The 22,354-nt window shown below is 38.7% G+C and overlaps 1 protein-coding gene across 1 annotated transcript in view; it reads right to left on the minus strand.

The window, feature by feature from the left end:
• Positions 1-2,711: 2,711 nt before the first annotated feature.
• CLCN7 (chloride voltage-gated channel 7) overlaps positions 2,712-22,354 on the minus strand; it is a 55,282-nt gene continuing 35,639 nt past the window's right edge. Inside the window, exons 10-25 of the mRNA XM_051969414.1 lie at positions 20,004-20,097; positions 19,298-19,362; positions 17,931-18,047; positions 17,310-17,364; positions 16,397-16,457; positions 15,455-15,593; positions 14,547-14,640; positions 11,841-12,010; positions 10,337-10,388; positions 9,963-10,090; positions 8,978-9,063; positions 8,148-8,277; positions 7,674-7,733; positions 6,569-6,745; positions 5,543-5,623; positions 2,712-5,055 (exon numbers count right to left, since the gene is read on the minus strand). Of these exons, the coding sequence (XP_051825374.1) occupies positions 4,969-5,055; positions 5,543-5,623; positions 6,569-6,745; positions 7,674-7,733; positions 8,148-8,277; positions 8,978-9,063; positions 9,963-10,090; positions 10,337-10,388; positions 11,841-12,010; positions 14,547-14,640; positions 15,455-15,593; positions 16,397-16,457; positions 17,310-17,364; positions 17,931-18,047; positions 19,298-19,362; positions 20,004-20,097 (1,596 nt within the window). The 3' untranslated portion in view covers positions 2,712-4,968. The remainder of the gene's footprint in view (positions 5,056-5,542; positions 5,624-6,568; positions 6,746-7,673; positions 7,734-8,147; positions 8,278-8,977; positions 9,064-9,962; positions 10,091-10,336; positions 10,389-11,840; positions 12,011-14,546; positions 14,641-15,454; positions 15,594-16,396; positions 16,458-17,309; positions 17,365-17,930; positions 18,048-19,297; positions 19,363-20,003; positions 20,098-22,354) is intronic.

Raw genomic sequence — 22,354 nt, forward strand, 5'->3', positions numbered from 1 at the left:
CTCCCCCCAGGTCTCACTCATCTAGAAGGCAAGGAAAAACGAGTCTACTTTCGTCCCACCTAAAGTGGCAGTTAAGCCTAATTGTCGGAAGAATACCCACAATATTTATAAGTGTGTGAACTGGAGATACGTTGGCAAAAAGTGTGGATAGTGCAAAGAACTGTATCTATTCTTTCTCCCTCTGTGGGAACTTACAGGATCAATTTACCAAAGAGACGTTGCAAATGGGCTTTTGGGACCAACAAATTGATACCCAGGCTACGCTTGGGAAGAAGTCCTGGCATTTGGGGAGCCATGAAGTACCTACTGGATTTAAAGGTCCAGCTGAGGATTCCTTACTGCCAACTGCCTGGAAAGGGTGAAGTGAAAAACCTGAAAGCTTAGGATAAACTCTTTTCATTCTCTAAGATCATTAACAATAGTATAATAGAAATCAGCTTAGCCATTTCCTGCCGGGTGAAGCTCCTCAACTTCCAGCTACCTTTGTAATTTTGTGATCTAGGATCACTATTTGGAGAGCTATCCTGAGAGGAAAAGGGAGAAATCTTAGGGCCTGCAGTAACAATTTAATCTAATTACCGACATCAAGGAAGGGTTCTGTATAAACCACTTCTGGTGGCTTAATAAGCCCAGTGCGAATGAGGAAGAATGGGGGCTCTTGTGAGTATCAAGAGAAACTTAGAGAAGGGGCTATTCCTTAATTACTAGTAATTATATTATGAAGATGAGATGGTTCACCAACCGTTTCAAGTTCTAACTCTCAACAGGAGGGAACTAATTTTGCTCCCACATTACAGATTTAATCTTAAAAGCAAAATCCTACTTGTGAATTGTTAGATCTCATACTGAAGGGTATGACAAAGAGAGATGCACCAGTTCTGTTTTTTAGAGGTCTTTACAAGCTGCATGATCAAAGAAAGGTGTATGTGGAAGATAGTTTGAAAGGATAGATGCCCAGCTTAAGAAGGTATGTTCTGGTCCCATCTCTGTCCTTAAGTCACCTTCCTTACTTGACGCTACACATCCCTCTGTGGGCAAGGACAGAAATCCTTAATTTCTAGCACCTCGGTTGTGATAAGTACAAGAATGTTTAAATGGCTTATGAGGGAAAACATTAAGCAAGGGTATCTATCACAGACTGAGTTGAAACTGGAAAGATGACACCGTGCTTCCAAGTGTCTCCACTTGGTGGAAGCAGTAATCTAGGAGAAGAAAATCTATTACAATACCACAGAAGTAAAAATTAACTTTTTATTGAAATACAAAAACATCTCTTATAGTTCACAGATTTTATAATTGAGACTTCAATGTTCCACAGATACATTTTTTTTTTAGTTCCCCAATAAAATCAGTTTATCATAAAGAATGAAGACTGTGCTGCAGCATAAAATTCATCATCAGTTTATACTCTCTTTACTAAGAAGCTGGTGCATGACTTATCACCAATTACACCAGTACCAAGAATCTAATCATCTGCTATATACTACCGATGCCTCCTCTCCTGCATAGGGAGACAAAAGCTAAGTGATTTCGTCCTGAAGGCCGAGTATTAACAGCCGACCTAACCCTTCTGCTCTCTTCTAACATAAAAGGCTCAGCCTTGGTTCTCCACTTCCTAGGACTGCAGGAATTGATCGACTGATTGATGTTTTCAACCAAGGCATAGGTTTTCCTGTGCTGTGACTGGACAAATGTCTCTCTCTAATGGTCTGTTCAGTAGGGTTAATGCTAATGGTCACAACTGTAAAAACCAAATCACGAATCCTCATACCCTCTACCTCCCCCTCCCACAGGAAATAGGGAGAAATTCTGGCCTTGATAACAGGTCATTTTCCTATCAGAAATGTATCTGGTCTGCTAATAGGGAAGTTTTAACCTAAAGACCTGACATTTATACAAGTACCTTGTTCACGCTTTGCTCGCTGGATCTGCACACTAATTACATGAAGCAGGTCTTCCTACCCTAATTTTATAGATGTGGAATACGAGGCTCAGTGAGGGTGACTTATCCAGGGTCACAACAGAGCTAATTGTGTTTCCCAGCATCTCCTCTGCTAAGCCAGGATGCCTCACCTAAAACAATGGAAATGGTTGCTTGTGGCGTCAGTACACTTGTCTCTGTCCAAGACACTATTTGCTTTGTTTGTCTGGAGCAAGAGGAATAAAGGATCAGAAAGCCCCCATTGCAGATGTCACTTTTCCACGAGCCATCTCATATCACCAGAAAGGTTGCAGGAGTTGACAATGACCTCCAGGAGGGGGGAATTTTTTTTACCCTTTCTGGTATTTTAAAGCATTGGCAAAATAAACCTGAGACCCAAATGGCACAAAGTTATTGATAAGCCAGAACTAAAGTCATGGTCACTCCTCAGATTGGGAGCTTGGCCTGGAGTAATAACTGGTATTGAGAGCAGGGAGGCTAGCCAGAGGGAGGCTCAGCAGAACAGACTCCCTTCTAGTGAGCTGGCTGGTCATAAGTGTCATCTTGGGTCCCGCTCTAATGTTTCTTTTGGTAGTCTTGTTTATCAGGACTCATGATAATGCTCACAGCTGCAAAATTTAAGCATTTTTCACCTGCGTGCAAGACCCTCCCTACTAGGAGATTTATTGGTCAGCAGACCATCAACTTCAAAAACTAGACATGCTCCAGCCAGCTTTGGCTCAAGGTCATGATCCTGACTGAAAAGGAAAAAAAATCCAGCACCAGAAGCTTGACTTCAATCCCTTTATTTCTTATAATCATACATATTCTGACCCCTGCCCACCTCCCAGCTTCCCATTTCCTTCTTGGCACATGATCTGGGTAAGGGCTTAAAGGATTGCAGTGACACGCTTTTGAAGGAAGTGCAAAGTTGACAATCCCCTACTCTTCACTCATTAAAGATGCCACAACTTTCAACAGAGATAAAATCAAAATGTAACATCTGTACAAACTATAAAAACATAAACCAAAGTGTGCTGCTTCTCACAGAAAACAGGAGGAGCAGAGCCACAGGAACACTTAAAACATTCTTAAAAGGACTACCTGAAGCTTGGAGAACTAATCTGTGCAGGGGTTAGCGACAGAAGGAACCCCCAAACCTGAACTTCATTAAAGCAGGTCTCTCTCCCCAAGCACAGATAAATAAAAACACACATGAGAGTGAGTATGGGGAAGACAGCCTCTTGAGGCTGTGGCAGTGAGGAAGGCCAAAGAGACACAGCCAGCTCTGCAGTAAGGTGGCAAGAATACACGCCAAGGAGTAGTGGTTGGAGGACAGGAAGAAAGAAACTGGTACCACAAAAACAGCACGCTACCCGAGATGATATGGGCAGAGCTGGTCTTTACCTATCAAGGAAGAAATTTATGAATGAAGGTAAGAAGCCCCAGGGACTCCTGTCCATTATTAAAAGATATGCCAGAGCTGTTCCTCTAAGATAAGTCACAGGCCACATGGTCTTTAGTACTTTAAGGGCTTGGCATAAACAGGAACTAAGAATCCAAGAGAGGTACCCAATAAGAGCCTTTTTAAAAAGGCTTTTTTAAAGTTTTTAAAAAGCTCAATATAACTCATAGTAGGTATATGCTGAACAAAGTATGCTGTGCATTTATACCCAGCTCTAATAGTTGGGGAAAATAAGAATAAGTACATTTAAGAAAAGTCATATGCTAAAACCCAAAGGATTCATTATCTAAGTACCTTTCATTGACATAAATATAGTGTGTATCAAACACCTAAAAAATACTTTAAAAGTGTTTCTGACTGAATGGCCTTCCTTTTGAAGACTCAAACTTCTGCAATGGGCAGGGGAGCAGGGGAAAGTTCAGGGAGGAAGGAACGATGCCACAAGCACCGACATGGGCTGACAGGAGATGCCATGTCTGCTACCAAGACGCAGAGTCCAGACTCTGCGAGTGCACAGAAGGATGCTCTAATTCTGGAGCTCACTGACCAGAGAAGATGGGTGGGGCAAGGCCAGCCAACCTGACAGCGGAGGACAGACGTGGAATCTACAGTGACAGCTGATTGCCCATCCACGGTCAGGAGCCGCCTCAGTAAGGATGGCCACATCTCACATTTCCACTGTTGCCATAACCAGATTTGTTTGGCTTTGAAGTCTGTTGTCGGAGGAGGGGGAGGACAGATTCAAGATCCCCTTGGCCCACAAGGAGCCAATGCTGGAAGGAAGGGGACGTCACTGGTGGCAGTAACACCTGGCGCTGCTCTCTTGGGGGGGTAGGTGAAGTTTTTCTTAGGCCCAGTTCCACCTCGGGTATGTCAGCGTGTGGAGCACTTCTTGTCCTCAGGCCACTTCCCTTGGCCCAATCCAAACCCAACCATTGTTCTGGAGACAGGCCAGTCAAGCACTGAGCCGGCAGGCCTCCTGCTGCCACACCAAGAAGGGAGGCACAGACTGGTTATGGGGAATGTACAGGGGAAGAAGTTGAAGCATCTACCAAAGTCACAGGACTCTTTTAGGAAATTCCCAGGATTGTGCAAAACAAATAGGCCAAATTCAACTACTATGGCCACAGGGGTTAGCAGGAATGGAACACAGCAGGTGCAACAGACTGACTCTCCTCAGTGCAGTGGGACTGCCCCCCACGTGTATGCATGGACAACAAGCTCCCTCACCCATCTGCTTTCAGTCGAGAATAACTAGAAAGTTAAACTTATTTGATCCTTTCAGGTAAAGAAACATAAAAGGACAGAATAAAAATTGAATTCAATGGCGATAAACCACAGAGAAAAACATTAAAATGTAAACAAATCTACCCACAATGTACATCAAATTAAAACACTGAAGTAGAACCTGGAGGAGCCAGGTTTGCACTTGGGAGAAAGCTGGGAAGTCTGGGAGGACTTTTCACTTCCATGGCCTCCAGAGAAACAAGGCCTCAGATGAGTGCTAAAGAAGAGGTGGCAGAGGGTTTCCAGTGGTCAGTGACACTTGCCCTGCAGCGTCTGAGACATGATGCCAAGTCCGTCACGTCTGAGCCAAGGACAGCTCTTCCAAACCTCCTTTCCCTAATCTGTATCTTGCAAGGTCTTTTCTCGTCACCATCCCAACCACCTGTAAGGACAGAAGAACCAAAGGAGATATGTCAGAGGGACCAAACTTCTGACTGTGTCACTGGAACAACTGCTATGAAATGCTTAGCCTTCTCTGCCAATCTGGATGTTGAAATGATACAAAAGAATAAGAGAATCAAGAGTATTTGACTCTTGGCCCTGACAAGGGAATGAGAAGCTTGGATAGATGGTACAATCGGCGCACTGGAACAGCCACCCTCAACAACAAAAACAGGCAAGGCCTTCAGAGATGGCAGCCTTTGAGATTAAGGAAACCACATCTATCTGAAATCTCTTACTGGGAAGCCACTTTTTTTATCAAAGGAAAAAGGATTGGGAACTGACAGCATTGTCACAGACTCCTTCAGGAGAGGGGATTTAGGATTTAAAGAAAGAGATAAGACAAACTACCAAAGACTATCCTAGTCATTGATGACCTAATAGTATATTAATGCAGAACATGCATTTTCCCCTGAGCTCAAACTCACCTGATTATGATTATCTACCACCACCAAATGCCTCAGTCCCAATGCTCGGAAAAGCTTGAATACTCTCGGAAGTGATGCCTCCTAGAAATAAGTCAAACATTTATTTAGTCTTCAGATCACCTTGCCAATTTTCAGTTTTCCCAAAGAAAGCATTCAATCACAAAGACATTTTCTACAGAGCTGGGCAGGACTTAGATCTCATAGGTCTGCTGGTCAACCCTGGAGAAAGGTCATGAAGCACTGCTGAGGCCTGGCAGAACTGAGAAGGAAGCCCTGAGTATTGTCCCACTTCCTATTTTTCTTGTGTTAGAGTGAAGTGGGCATCTCCCATAGTCACAAAGCCCGAAATCAGGTTTCCACATCAGTGTGATTCTTAGAGTTCAAAAAAGATTAAATGCCCAACACACATAAGGTACTATGCTAAGGGCTGAGGAAACAAAGGTAAAAATCAAAATCCCTGCTTTAAAAGAACTTACAGTCTCCTGGGGTGACTGCAATTTTTTCTTTCAGGGAGACCATACTCTGGACCAGTTTTAATATTTGGAAATGTATTTAAAAGAGGACTTTGTAAATGACATTATTATTATTATTACTAATCTATGTGTGTTTTTCATTTTTAAAAATAATTTCCTTCCCAATTAAATGTTAAAACAATTTTTAAACTTTTTTTTTTAAGTTTTGAGTTCCAAATTCTATCCTTCCTTTCTCTCCAACTTCCTTTAGAGGGTAAGCATTGCAACAAAGGTTATACATGTGCAAGTGACAGACATTATTAAAATACTGAATTATAAATACTCTCTCAGTCTAGGTTTTCTCTCATATGACTGGAGAAGACATTGTCTATTTTGTATAAGACAGAAAAAGCCCTCAGGAAGATTCCTCAAGAGTCACAGAAATGTAATGGTTTTCTACTCATTACCTACTGAAGGATGCATTTATTTTTCAGCCTCTTGAACTGGTAAGAGGTCTAGGGAGCAGCTCTGGTGCCAACCTTCTTCCCATTTCTGTAACATACTAGCCAGTTACCTGAGGCACTGTGTATGGGGAGGGATTCATGAATTCTGTGAGGTCCATCATACATTCTCTTTCATCCTGAGACACATGAATGGACTGGATGGGTGGGAATCGGGGATAGGCATCACGAAAGTCCTTCAATTTCAGTCTCCTCTGGAACAAGTTCAGACTGGCTCTTTCCACAAATACCTAAAGTAGAAGACAGAAGAAAAAAGCATCCTTTGATTTCACAGCATCTCTCTTAGACACTGCACCAGAGATGGTGCACAAAGATTTATTTTCAGTTCCAAATTCTTTCCCTCCCTTTCCTTTTGCCTTCCCTATTGAGAAGGCCAGAAAAACAAAGCCTATTACAAATAGTCATAAAAAACAAAGTCCCTTATTAGATGTCCCACTCCCTTCCAAAAAATAAAAAAAAAAGGGGGGGAAAAATCCCATAAGCTTCCATTTGCATTGAGTCAATCACTTTTTTCTCTCTGGATGTGAGTAGCCCATTTTATCAGGAGTCCTTTGGAACTGTGGTGGGTCACTTTGCAGTTCAGTTACTAAGTCTTTCAGAGCTGATAGTTTTTACAATATTACTATTATGATACAAATTATGGTTCTCTCTGTTCTGCTCACTTCACTCTACTTCAGTTCATACAAGTCTTCCCAGGTTTCTCTGAAATAATTTCTTTCAACACAATATTCCATCATATTCCATATACCACATTCAAATACCACAACTCATTCATACATTCTCTATTGACAGGAACCTCTTCAATTATCGATTTTTTTGCCACCACAACAATAAAAACCTGTTATGAATATTTTTGTACATATAGATCCTTTTCTATTTTTTCTGAGATTCAGAACTAGTAGTAGTATCACCAGGGAAAAGAGTGGGCACAGTTTCTCCAGATAGTGGGGAGGGGGCATTTTGCATACTTGGCGTTTCTGTTGCTGTGATGTAGTCTTTGAAACTTGAGCTTCAAAGTGGAAGGTAATAAATACCACCAAATATAAGGGAAACTGCTACAGCTGAGAATGGGGGATCATTTGCAAGGTCTGGGAATGTCTACACCTGGTGTTTAGGATTTTGATGACATTTTATAAAAGGCCTTGTGAAAAATCATACCTTATGCTTCAAGAGGACAATCAACTGGGAGCGCAGGATCAAGCCCTGTAACCTTGCTGGCTGTAAAAAGAGAATATCTTTTGTCCATATATGATGCTCAGAAGCAAGATTTAGAGTCTGGATTATTATCAGACTTCCTTCTCAGGAGGCAATGCAAGATCTCAAAGGAATGGCTCTAATTCCTTCTCTCCCACTCCCAGGTACATGAGCCACAGCAAAGACTATAGCAATGAACTATCTAAGAAAATAGAGAAATGAAAATCCTTGGATTTTGCTTTATCTAATTTCAATTCTGATTATCTGTCTAGCATAATTAGATGAGGCTACCACCAGGACCCAAATTGTGAAATGAAAACAATCTGCCTGAACTATTCATCTAACATAAATTTGTCTTCTCCTTAATTAAGGCATTAATGGTCATTTATCAGGGTAGATGCTACTTTTTTCCTATCCGTGGTAAAATTTGTCCTCTACCTGGGCGTCATTAGAGTACTCCACCACTGGGAAGCCATTGTGATTGGAGGAAGTGTCACTGAGGATATCCACTATTACTCCCACTTTCTCTTTTCTCCGTAGACAGGTAACTGGTGTACTCATCACTTCTCTGGTAAGAAAGCAAAGGAAGAAGAGGCACTCTTAGCATGCAGCTGTGGGAAAAAGCCATCACTTTAGAACAGGGTTCCTGAAACTTTTTCCACTAGTGACCTCTTTTCACCTGAGAAATTTTTACATGACCCTGGGCATATAGATATATAAAACAGGTATACATATCAAACATTTACTTATAACAAATCTTAATTTCACACCCCACAATCAGTCACAAGACTCTATATGGGGTCATGAACCACAGAAGCTGGACTTATACCACTGGTTTCTCAATATTGTCTCTATTTCAGAATAGCTAAAGGGAAAAAACTACTCTTTTTTAGTAACTGTCAAAGCTAATTAATAGTATTTTATAGACCAGTTTCATCCTACAGCTATAGACTGTTGGACAACAATGACATTTTCAATATTTCTGAATCCTAGAATTTATACAAATAGAACAGCAAGACCCCTACTAGAAATATCATGTCTTCCACTCCCCATTTAAAAGAGGCAGATTCTACAACCACAGGACTTATCAACCTTATCCCAGACTGAATTGAGAAGTTATAGAAATAGTGCATTTTTGTCAACTTATTTCCTTGGGAAACATACATTACCAAGCATGGTCTGAGTCACCAACATCTTGGTCATTTCTATTTAAGGCTAAGATTTATAGAGAAAGGCCAAGGGGAGAAGGCCAGAAAGAGGCTCATTACCTGGCAGTGAGTGAATGAGAAGTAACTGGAGCTTCCCAGTGGAGGAAGGGAACACTCTGCAGCTGAATATGCATGTCATAAAGGCCCTGGAAAGAAAAGACAGAACAAAACTAATATATGATTGTACCTTCTTCCAATAGGGAAGCCAGATTTGAGCGTTGGCCTCCTGCTGCTGATGATTATCTCTATGTTCACTAATGGAACCTGTGTTCTTCTTGTTGCTTCTTCATAGTTTCAGACAAAAATCCCACCTGCAAGAAGCCTCTCCTAGTTTTTCTTAATGTGGTGCATTCCTTCCTCTGAGATGACTACCAGTTTATCCTGTCTCTAATTTATTTGTATACAGTTGTTTGCATATTCTCTCCTAATGGATTGTAAGCTACTTGAGGACAAGGACAATTTCTACCTATCTTTGTATACCCAGGGCTTGGCAGACTGTTTGGCACAAAGCAGATGCTCTGTAAGTGCAGGATTAACTGACATCTTGTCCCTTTAACCCTGGCCACTTCACTACAAATCATCTTCAAGAAGAGAACTACCAGAGCAAGCTTAAATATTATTAATCTTTAAGGTATCACAATAATCACCTATTTAGCCTGAATATTTCCCTGTGAGGTGAAGAGGGAAATCATCTCTACTCCCACCAACACAGAACTTTCAAGATAGAAAGATTCAGTGATTCCTTTAGCAGAAATGAGACACAGCAGAGTTTTTGTACCCATCATTGCTTCCTGAAGGCTAGTGAAATCTATCAGAGAAGTAGATAGGAGGAGCTCTTCTTTAGCACATTTGGGATGAAGATCTTTTCTCTACTAGATCTGACAACTTGACTCCATAGAGAATACACTGTTACATTGTGAAAAAGGGACCTAGGTGGACACGTGGCTAATGAGAAACCCCAAAATTATGAGAGACTGAAAAGGAACGTCTTGTTCTCTTGAGAAATCCAAAACAATTTTCTTGTTCTTCTCCTTCCATATCAAACCTCAATAAAGAAGTCTCCAACAATTTTTGCTGTCATCAAAACCAACATGATGGGGAAACCATAAGTCACATTGCTTGTAGCCTCCATCATAATGACCGTCAGGCTCAGGGTCATTCTCACAATGCCACCTGAGGAAAATAAAAGGAGTTAGTGTATTCCCTATATTTTCAGGTCAAAATCAATTCTTTTGAATTCTTTTACTTTTCCATAACAGTTTAGTTTTAGTAAATCAAATTTCGTGTTTCTTCTTGACATGTATCTGAGGTACAGAGAGACCAAAAGGCTAAGCCCTGATCCTCCTGGTCTTTGCAGCTAAGTGCTCCATCCTACCTTCCCTCCTTGGAATGCATTCATGTTATGGAAAAAGGACTCACCAAGCTGGGCAGCAGCTCCCATCAGGGCATATTTGCCAGGGTCAGCCCATATCTACAATTAGAAGAAACAAACACAAGAAATGTCAGAGCACTGATAAATAAGACCACCAGAGACTCCAAGTCTTTGGCTTCCTGCTGCTTAGCACAAAAGAAGAATGACTGACAAATCCAAATTTTGGACAATCTTCTCTGAGATAAAAATGGATTCCCCACATCAGGAGGACAAGATCCCAGTTTCTTAAAACTGTGTCTCTCAATCCCATAAAAGGTCATGTAACATTGTGGGTCATGAAATTATGATTTATTATAAGTAAATGTCTGATTTGTATACCTATATATACAGGATCATATAAAGATTTCTTGGGAGAAAAGGGGTTGCTAGTAGAAAGGTTTAAGAAACCCTGAACTAGATCATATTTCCAAATTGAGTTTCTATACCTGAAATCATGCCCTTTCTCTTTCCCGACTTTGAGAACTTAAGCCATCCTATCCTGGGCAACTATAACAATATTAACCCATACCTATTAAGCAGCATTTCACCCAATCTGCTAGCCCACTGTGGTCTATTAACAGAGTTTGGACAAAAGATATCATTCTAAGGACTATAAGAAATATACAGAAACATAGGAAGATCCAGGACTCAGCTCAAATGTCACTTTCAACTGTTAGAGCCTTCCCTTCGCTCTGCTGTGTATATGTATATTTATTTACACATTAATGTGTAACATGTAAGTTCTTTAAAGGTAGGAATCGGTTTTCTCTTCTTTGTATTCCCAGTGCCTGGAAAACTGAAGTGCTTAAATGCTAGGTGATCAAAAGCAGAGACAAAATAATGCTATCTATGAGGGCTTTGGGGGCTGAGAGTTGCCATGATAAGGCAGGTAGAGAAAGTCTAAATCTATGAATTCTTCAGTGTGGGGGACTTCTGATATAGACACTCTCTACTTTTGCAAATCTGAAATTAATCTGTATCTATATTTGCAAGTTGCTTAGGGGTTCTGACAGAGGAAACAAAATACAACCAGTATGTAAGAGGCAAAACATGAACCTGGATTTTTCAGAATTTAAAGCTGGCTTTCTACCCATAATGCCTCTCCTATGCTCACCATAATGATAAAAATAAAAACATGAAGATGCAACAAAATGCCACTCAATACAAAGGAGAATTTTAGTGCCATATTGTCAAATTTAAGGAACACATGCTGTATTTATATTAATATCAATGAAGAATTTGGGGGGGATTACACTTTGGGGGGGGTTGAGGATATTTGTTGGCAAGTTACTGATGAGAAAATATCAATTAATTAAAAGAAAAAGAAAAGATGTAACTCTAAGTTATACACTAAGTACTTAACTAGAGAACCCACCTTTTCTCTCTTTAGGTAGCATAAGCGGACATTTCAAAATGTATCTATTTATGCTTAATTTTCCTCTTATGCCTGATTCATCTTAAAAGCTGAGCTCTCCAGGGCCTGTCAACTGTAAGAGCAAAAGAGATACTCACTGCAGCACTGGTAAGGTAGGATAGTGATATGCCAAAAAGTCTTCCCCAGGCAGCACCAATGAGAAGGGACGGAATGAAGACTCCAGCAGACACAGTGAGCCCATAGGTCCAACATGCCAGTAGGAAATAGACCAGAGTGAAGAGTCCCAGGGTCATGGGGTTGTAACTACCTAGGGAAGATACAAGAGGCAGAGGAGTTGGGGGACGTACCAAAGGCCTCTCCTCAAATTTCATGTCTCTGGGAAGCATTAGCCTTATCTATCCCCAACAAAACACCACACCTCTCCCAGAAAGGAAGCAGTGAAAACTTTGCTTGGATATTGCTGACCACAAAAAAGTAAACAGCACAATGAATAACAAAATCGTAGCTCATCTTAAATCTTCCAATCATCTAGATCAAGGACTGATCTTCAACCAAATCTTTCCAGTCACTCCATCCCCTTTCAAAGCACACCCTACAGCGTTTTTTTTTTTTTAAAGGAAAAATTTTATTTTAGAAATGGAAAAACTGAGGCAGAAGATAAGAAGCAATTTGTGAAGAGGTCACCCTGTGGGAAGACACAATCTTCTCCTTTATTTCAACTTTCATGTGACAATCTCAATCAAATCCTGGCACCATGGTAACAAGTAGTTTTCTTGGTTATTCTTTAAAAGTACTGAGGAAATACCAGACCAAAGGTACCAGAAGGATATGGCCACAAAGGCTATACTCATAAACTGTCTGTGACAGGTAGGGAATACTTCTGCTTACAATGATGTGTTCCAGTGGCGGAAGGCAGGGAAGAAGTCAGAGGAGAAGAAGATGAGATCTCCTCCATCACTGAGATAGCTCTAAGGAGCAGCCTCAGCCCCTGCTCAATACACCAAAAACAGCACAACTGAGGTTGGCAAAAAGGGAACCTAACCCAGGCTACTTTTCTCTATTCCTCCCATACTGATTAGAATTCAGGAAGGTGGTAAAGAAAGGCCAATTAAGAAGCTACTAAGGTCCAGGTGAAAAAAAGTTTAAAAATTATTTTGAATGCAGACATCTGGAATTACATTCTTGCTGCTGGCAACCACAGAAGAACTTTTCCCAAAGCTTCTAGGGGAATGTAGATATCCTAAGTCATAGTCACAAACATACAGGAAATATCACACAACATTCAGGCTTGCTTCTTGGGATCTTAATGAGAACAAGAGAGGGCTGCAGATGGGTCCCTACAAGTGAAAACAAAATTGAGCAGATAACAGATTTCAAGATGCACTGACTTCTGATGGCATCTGTTACCCATGGAGAATTAAAAGAGATATGTACCTGAGTACATCACAGGCAAAGGAACTAAGGCCAGAAATGCAAACAACTTACTTAGGATATATCTCAGATTGGGACAGAGTCTGGGCTGGGATAGTTTAACTACCAACAACTTGATTTCTGAACTAACATTTCAAAAAAAGTAAATATTTTATATTTGTAAATATATGATATTTACATGGAACAACTCCATTTTTATAAGAAATAAAAAGCAGAGAAAATAAATGATTAAAAGATACGTGGCAATGTAGCATTTTCACTCATTTTGTAGTTGTTTGCTTGCACTTTAGTTTGCTTATTTTTTGTGCAGCACAATAATTGTATAACTATGTATACATATATTGGATTTAACATATATTTCTACCATGTTTAACATATATTGGACTACTTGCCATTTAGGGAAGGGTGTGGGGAAAGTGAGGTGAGAGGATTGGAACACAGGATTTTAGAAGGATTGATGTTGAAGAATTGTCCATGCATATATTTTGAAAAACAAAAAGCTTTAAAATAAATAAATACATTTTTTAAAAAGATATGTGACAAAGGGGAAAGACTAAACTTGGTGTCTTGGGGTTGGCTTTGCAAGTAACTTACTTTTCCCTCTCCTGAGTCAGAATTTTCTCCTCTTTCATGTATGGCAGACACACTAGATAATCTCCAAGGACCCTTCTAGCTCTAGAGTTCTCTGACTCATTATGTCCAAAGCTACAGAGTAAGTCAGAGGTAATTGCCCTACCATCTTCTCTCCTGTCTCATATCTACACTATTAATGAAGCTAAATAGAGACATCATGATTTTTCATTAAATGCTTGGTTGTCAGAGAAAATGAGAAAAAATATGGTCACCATAGAACATTATTTTGACTTGGGGAATGTGCTGACAAAATTAAAATCCCAGAAACAATTCACAGAAGGTAAAGTCATTTGGGAAAATGAAATTCTACTAAATGATGGAAAGACCCCAGAGCCTCCAAAAGCAGATCACTCCCCAGGAAGGAAGGAAGACAGTCTATTAGACTGACCAAGTCCATCACTCCTGCGAGAAGCACAAAAACACAAGCCAACGGCTCCTCCTCTCTACTCTGTCCAACTCTCCCTCCCTGTGCTCTGCAAACCTCCCACAGTTTTTCTTCCCCATCTGCCAGACAAAAATCCTATCTTATAAAACTGAATAAACTGCCATGTGAAGACTCTGGGTTTGAGGGTCATTGTAACAGCCCCCTCCCTGCCCACTCTCCATTTCCCACTAAGTTCTGTTCATACTCTGGAGGGCCAGTGTCAAGAAATAGGAAAATTTAACAACAGTTCATATATCCAACACTCTCCCATTCTCCAAATCAGTTCTCATCATGGGAAAAAGTATAGGTCAAATTCTGATTCTAGCTTGAAGCCATATTGATCAAAGTAACAGACCTGGGGGGTCATGAAAAAGGCTGACAACACTCTTCTCTGGGGTGTTGAAAAAGGCTGCAGCCATAGAATTATATTCTCCATCTTTACAGAACAGCTATGGGATTGAAGAACAGAAAGAAAAACAAGATCTTTGTTAGAATATTCTGGGTAAACACAAACTTGGTATCTTCTTCAGTAAAGATAGATCAAGAATTTCTTCAGTACAAACAAATACAATGTGGTCAGGTCTAACTATTCTGAAGATCAGTAAAGAAACAAGATCTGCAGGCAGTATGTATGTACATACATGCATCTTCAACCAGGAAACAGAATGAGGCTCACATGAATATCATTAATACTTTTTGGAGGGCTTGATAAAATCTGATTCCTTACCTAATTCAGCTTTATGAGGCCACATCCTTGAGTCTAGATGAGTTTTGTAACAACTCATAACTGTAAGACGTTGTCAATACTATCCCCTATTACCTTTCAATAGGGTAAAGGCAAGAACAAGCAGGCTTAAGGCAAGCTGACTCCTGTGGCAGAGTTGGCCTGCTACTGGGCACATTTACTCCACTGGTCTCACAAGTGAGAGCTAAGCATGGTCCTAGATGCTTTAAACACTTATTTTTACTACTTATAGAGTCATTATAAAAGCTTAAAGAGAAGAGCATTCAGGGTACCCATGACAGATCTATTCTAACTCTTCCCAAACTACCTGGTTAATATAGTAATTCCTCATCTAAAATAAAACTAGTTCAATAATGAGAAATAAATTGTCTTAGAGGAATGCCTTTCTGTTGGGCAAATGATTATTTGACAGTGAGAGGGACTTTCCCTGGGAATGTCCACCTAGATATAGATAGGCTCTATTATAGGTCCTGACTATTGGGGGGATCCATCTTGGATCCATGGCTCCAGCCTTTTACCTGAAGTGGGTAAGACATGGAATTCCCTTGAAGTGGCTGACAATCCCGAGAGGAGTAAATCAATACAAATGCAACTGTGGCAGTGACTGCAGCCACAAGCATGGCTTCAATCACCTGGAGGCAGGGGCGGTGTATGTACCTGTGGAATCAAAACAGCTTAAGATAAGCCTTCCTAGATCAATGACAGAATCACAAAAATTACAATTAAGACATCATCAACTAGCTACTTAAAAGAAGTGTCCCTAAGGGACATGATATCAAGCAAGCTAGATCTTTACTTAAGTAGAGGATATATAAATATATAAGTATATTATCAGTATCTCTTCCTCCCTAAATAAATGAATATGTTAGTGTGTTGATTACAAGAACTCTACAGCCAAGTTCAAATAAATATTACACTGTGGCAATAATCCCCTTCTCTTATCAATGGTTTTTGTTAATTGGAGAAGTTGGTGACAATAAAGCAGTAAATAGTAACCACACCATTTCCTTTCTCAAAGTTACAGGTTGACTCATGTAAAAACTGTGAAAGTCCCTGTGCTTTCCTGCTTATCTTAAATAATGTAACAGAATATCAATAAGGAGAAACTCTTTGAAACTGATAGGAAACAATTTATCTTCTCATCCAAGTAGGGCTGTGTTTAACCAGTCCAAAAAAGGGAAAGCATCAATAGCTTATTAAATACATCAAGACAAGAGAAGATGATAAACTCCACTTGCCCCTCCTGGGTTGGATTCAGATAAATATAAAAGAGAAATAGTTGAGGTCAGTGTCTAGGTGTTATTCCATTTCCTATGACCTGTTATCCGTCTTCCAGCTCCCTTATTTCTCTGTATTATTCCAGTCTAAGACATACTTCAGAACGATGATCACATGACAAGTATTGAAATTCCTTTCTCTGTGTCATTTTCTGTATGAATATAATATAAGGGACCTTTTACCTGATTCGAAACATTGTGAGCCAATAATTCAAGGCATTGAACACTGCTCCAAGGATACCACCTATAGCCAGAAGGAGACAAGTAGAAAGAAAGGTCAGTTTTGAAATCTGAATTCCCTGGCTACCAACAACTTGAAAGAGCTGGTTACTCCATATTTCCTTAGTCAGGGAACCATTTCCCAGAAGCTTAGTAGAAGGGACTAAAATAGAATGAGGAAAATAGTATTTTTAAATGGCTTTTCTACTGTACCACATTTTGAGAGAGAGATTTGTTTAATCTTCAGTCTTTTCATTAAATGGAAGATAATTCTTAGCATATGTTAAATTTAATTGAGGCTAAGACCATCCTTCCTCTTAGCATGCAGGAAAGATTTCTATATTGAAAACAACAACCTACATTCATACCTTTGAATTTTAATTTTTTTCCATCAAAGAAAATTTACATACAGCCCAGGAACATAGTAATGTAAATTCTGCTGCCACAAAGATGAATAACTAATTTAAATCCTTAGATTAGCAACAATTCTTCAGGAACATAGATCTCCCGCACTAGGAAAATAAGTGATAGCAGTCATGGTGTTTGGAAGGGTACCACTGAATAATCAACTGGTTCATTCATAGATTTTTATAGAGAATCCTTAAAAGCTGCTTTATAAAGCTAACCTATGTTGCAGATCTTGGCAAGCTCCCAGCCCTGAGCACATTGTTATTCAGGCCAAAAGATACAAAAACATTCTCTTGAGAATTAACTGGGGCTCCAACCATTTCAAAACACATGTTTAGAAAGGCTCTTTCCATAAATTTTTAACAGGAGGATGGCCTTTGGTAAAAATGACAAAAAAGACAAGCGGAGGGGGGGGAGGGGGTGGTGGTGGTGTTAGATTTTTAATGAATTCAACAAAAATTTTCCTTACCTACTACACCCATGGCAATGAAGATGGGGATCTCATGGATTGTGTATACCATTTTCTGCACAAAGAGAAAAATGTAGCTTAATTTTAAGATCCACTGCATAAACCTTGAGTAATGATCTCCAAATGCTCTCTCCCTTCTCCTACTGTAACAAATATGGAAAGCACAATTAAATCCCTACTTTTCAGTCAGTTAGCATCTTTGGTGAAGCACACAACTATGATATCTAAACTGCTTGGAATACCATACATGCTCCATTTGGTCAGCACAATCTTGGACAGAATGCTAGGAATCGACAAGTCAATCCAAGTCTTAATTCTAACAGTTGAAAAAACTGAGGTGCAAACAAACTGCTGAACTTTTCCTTGGACACAACTTAAACAGTTCTCCTACTGTGATAAATATCATATCGCCTACTTCTCATTCATAGTGCTTTTTATTGCTGCACTGGTGGGTGACAACTGAATCCCACTAGGACTAGATTTCCCACAGAGGAATGCTTTGCTTCCAGAGTTAATTTTTTAAAAATCCAGAATCTCAAAACTGGAGGCTCCTGCTATCCAGAGGCCCTAAGAGGGAAGGACACAGGATGTATAATTGAAAATTTACATATTAATGGTTACCTCAGTGTCAAATCTTCCAAAATTGATGAGACCAGGGCTAGAGAGATCCCATATGTTTCCATGATAAATACTTAGAACAAAATTCAGAGTAAATGTGGAAATCATGGAGGCAAAGAACTGTAGGATAAACAGAAAAACAGAGATGTTGCTAAGAAACAATACTTCAAACAAAGTAGGCTATTCTCTTGTGTCTGACAGATAAACAAAGTATTTCTAATTAAAGAGCTAAGTAGGTAAGATCAAGAAGAAAGCAAATCCCAGGAGTTTGTTTAAACAAGGTGAGGTCAAAAGGAATTTTGTCACTTCTCCTCTAATCAGGGAGGCTTTTTAGAGCTGTTGCTTCAGAAACTATCAAAAGAAATGAGGAGAGTCCTAATATGATGAGGAGAGTGGTCCCTAGTGAACTGAGCAAGGAGTACTTTCTCTCTAGGCACAGGATGTGGCTTGAGAGGGGGCTCAGAAACAAGCACCTGAAGACCACATAAAAGGTATGTGGAGTCTTAGACAGCAAAAAAACTATGGGTTGAGTAAGTGGGAGACAAGTGTTTAAGGTGGGCTACTGAAGGACCCTGAAGCTAACTGTGGTTCTTGTACCTGAACCAAAGTCACCTCAGAAGAGACATGACCTAGTCAAGGTAATGGGAAGAAGAAATATGAAGATTGTAATGAGTGACAAGAAAGCAAACAATGTTGAGACCTGATGAAAAAAGAAACAACTCTAAAATATTTTAAGTCAAATTATAGTTATCCTTTCTAAATTGTGACGTTTTCCATTATGGTTTCAATACATCATGGGTCGGCATACAAAATTAAGTTGGAATTTTGAGGAAGTTTGTGCTTCAGAAGTCATATGAAGGCCAGCAGACAATACCAAAAAAGTTTAGAAACTTGGAAATACATAAAAAATATATATATAGTATTGTATAATACCAACATATTTTATCTCTTACTACCATGATAAATCAGACTTCTCTGGTATGAACGAAAGGCCAAAAAAATTTTGCCCATATTTTTCAGATTGTGGTGATACCATGACCCTAATTCCCATGATGTGGAAAGGATAACTACCAGTAGTGAAGTCCCATCAAATGATAATATGCCAAGCATATACTCCTATGTTTCTCCCAGAAATCTGTGGTAGAGGATTAACCCTACATAACAAGGGAAATGAGTTTATAGAACCAAAATGGGAGTGAAGTGCCCATATATTAATCCACAGCTAAAGTCAAAAGATTCTTCAAAAAAAGAAAGCATCAAGAAACACTTGTTAAGGCACACTGTAAAGATGTACTTGTCTTGTTAGCATTGAAAAGGAAATCCAATAATCCCAGGGAAATCTGTGCTTCTGTAAAACTTATTTCACTTACAATTCTCCATGTCAGGAACTGATTCCAGAAGGAAGCACCTTCTTCCAAACTGAACAGGACACCCCCTGCAAGAACAAAAATTTTCTAAATTCCTGGCAATTTCCCAGGGAAGGTGGCTATTGCTAAACTGGCAAATAATAAGGAAATTCTAAGATCTAATGCAATCATTTGCCCAAGGCCCAAAGAATTAAGGAAGAATACCATAGAATAATAATTAAATAATACTGAAGACAGAGAAATAGGCAAAAATTGATGGAGGGGGAAAGTCCATCAATTTATCTAGTCCTCCCTCACTGAGGATTCTGACTCAGAGGGTTATGTGAAGTCAATCCAATAAGAATTTATTAAATGCCAACTTGTAAGCAGGCACTATGCTAAGTGCTGAGAATATTTTTTTTTTTAAAAGGCAAAAACCAGTCCATGCTCTTAAGGAGTTCTTATTCTATTGGGGGAAACATGCAAACAATTAGGTATAAACAACACACAGACAAGATAAATTATGGCATCAAGTTTTTCGCAAATTTGCCAATTTATTGTCAAACAGACAGAGGGGAAGGAAGAGAATGTAACATGTATGGAGCATTTTTAAAATATTCTTGACAAATACCATCTCAGATTCTCAAACTACAATCTACTTCACCAAGTAAAGATTCCTGGAGTCACTGATGGAAGACAACTTGGACTGCCCAAAAACAAGGAATCTTACCTACAGGGGCTCCAAAAGCAGCTGAGACACCAGCCGCTGCTCCAGCTGAAACAAAGTCTCTCTTCTCTGTGTCTCTTCGGAAATATTCAAAGATCTGAAATAATAGGGAAAAAATTAAAGATTATCTCCTCATGATTTTTTTTTAAAAGCAGTACTCTCAGATAAGGAAAAGGTAGCCAAGAATTCTTACATGCGACTTAATTTAGTTAATTTCTTGAGTATGTCAGAAATAAATCCCTATCTATGAACCTTCTCTCTCAGTACTGGTCCTGCATCGATTTGCACATGGGTTTCCTTAAAGGAGGATGGGCCTTCTACAAAGTGATTCTGGGCCAGAATAACTTGCTCTACCAGAGATTTTCCTATTTCTAAGTGACATAAGTCAAATGCTTTGCTTCTCTCTTAACAATCTTTAATACTTCAAAAAGCTATGGTTTTATTATTATATATATATATATAAAGCATTTTACAAACTTTTAAGCACTACATATTGGACTTTTATTGCTATTATCTTTATTAATGTCACTAATCATTCCAATTTATGCAGATTACAACCACTCTACAATTTAGAAAATTAACTTTATGAGTAATTATGATTGAAAAAACTCATTATCCTTTCAACTATAAATAATAAGCATAAGCATTATATTATTTAGATAAAATATAATGCAAATATTACTACTTAATTAATACTACTTAAATTTATATAATGCAAAAATTTACAGATTTAGCACCATAATGACTAAAAAGGTTACTTTATAGAAATAGACAAAATAATAACAAAAGTTATCCAGAAGGATACAAGATCATGACACTCAAGAGAAATAATGAAAAATAGAAGATATGAAAAGGACCTGATATTTCCAGATCTCAAATTATACTATAAAGTAGTAATTATCAAAACTGGTTTTAAAAAAACAGAAAAGTTGATCAATGGAACAGAGGAAATTATAGGACCCAGAAGGAAAAGCAATAGAGAGTTTGATAAACCAAGGACAAATTCTATTATACAGAGTTAAAGGTTCTATTTTCAATTATAAACAAAACAAAACACTTTTGGGAAGACTGGAAAAGAGTTTGGAAGACATCAGATTTAGACTAATAACGTGTACCATCATAAACTATAAATGGATATATAAACTAAATATAAAGGTTCAACTTAACAGAAAGGAGAAGGGGATCTTTCATGATAACAATGACTAGAGTTAGAATACTTTTAATAAATTTTTTTCTTGATTTCTCTTTTTAAAATTCATCTATATGTAGTGATAAGTGTTTTGGGCAGTTAGGTGGTGCACTAGGCAAAGTGCTGGGTCTGAAGTCTGACTTCCTTTCCTAAGTTAGCTGTATGGTGCCAGGCAAGTCACTTAACCCTGTATGTCTAAGTTTCCACATCTATAAAGGAACTACAGAAGGAAATGGCAAACCCCTCTAGTGTTTTTGTCAAGAAAATCTTATATGGGGTCATGAAGAATTTGATGCCCATGAGATTTTTTTATTGCTATCTTAGCAGTGTTTTCTCTAGATCAAAGAATACAGATATTTGGGCTACTTTCTTAGCTTAATTCCAAGCAAAAATGCTTAGACCAATTCTAGCAACAATGCATTCACATGCCTGAATTACCACAATTGCTCCCCTACATGTTATTTCCACCTTTTGTGATCTTAGCAAATTATGTGGCTGAGGTATAGAATCTCAGAGTTATTTTGACCTTACATTTAGGACATTCTTTCATATTTCTGCTAAGAGTTTGCAATTCTTCTGAGAACTGTTAATATCCTTTGATTAATTACTAGGAAACAGCTTTTGGCCTTTTATATTTCTGTTAGATGTTTCTATATCTTGGATAACAGACTCATCAACCACTTCTAGAAAGATACTAAAAAAGGGACAAAGTGATCACAAAAAGAGAAAATGGATGATTTCCATCACATAAAAGCTAAAAAAAGCTACATGCACAAGCAATATTCATGGACTCAGTATACAAAGATCAGGGAAAACATTTCTTTGCTGCAAATATCTTTGATAAAGGTCTGACAGCCAAGATGTACAGGACATATATATGTGTGTGTATGTATATGGTCAAAGCAAAGAGAAAGGACAAGTTCAAAAATATTTATAGCAACATCTTTTTGTTTTGGCATAGAAGTAGAAATAGTAAGTACTCACAAATAAGGAAACAGCTGAAGAAATTGTGGTATATGTGAATATAATAACATTATTAAATTATAAGAAATGACATATAAAGAATTTTTAAATTTTTTAAAGAAAGATCTGCATGAAATGAACAGAACCATGGAAACAACTTACACAATGCACACAATAAGATACAAGAAAAAACCTTGAAAGA

The sequence above is a fragment of the Antechinus flavipes genome, chromosome 1 (assembly GCF_016432865.1).
Source record: "Antechinus flavipes isolate AdamAnt ecotype Samford, QLD, Australia chromosome 1, AdamAnt_v2, whole genome shotgun sequence".
NCBI classification, from domain to species: domain Eukaryota; kingdom Metazoa; phylum Chordata; class Mammalia; order Dasyuromorphia; family Dasyuridae; genus Antechinus; species Antechinus flavipes.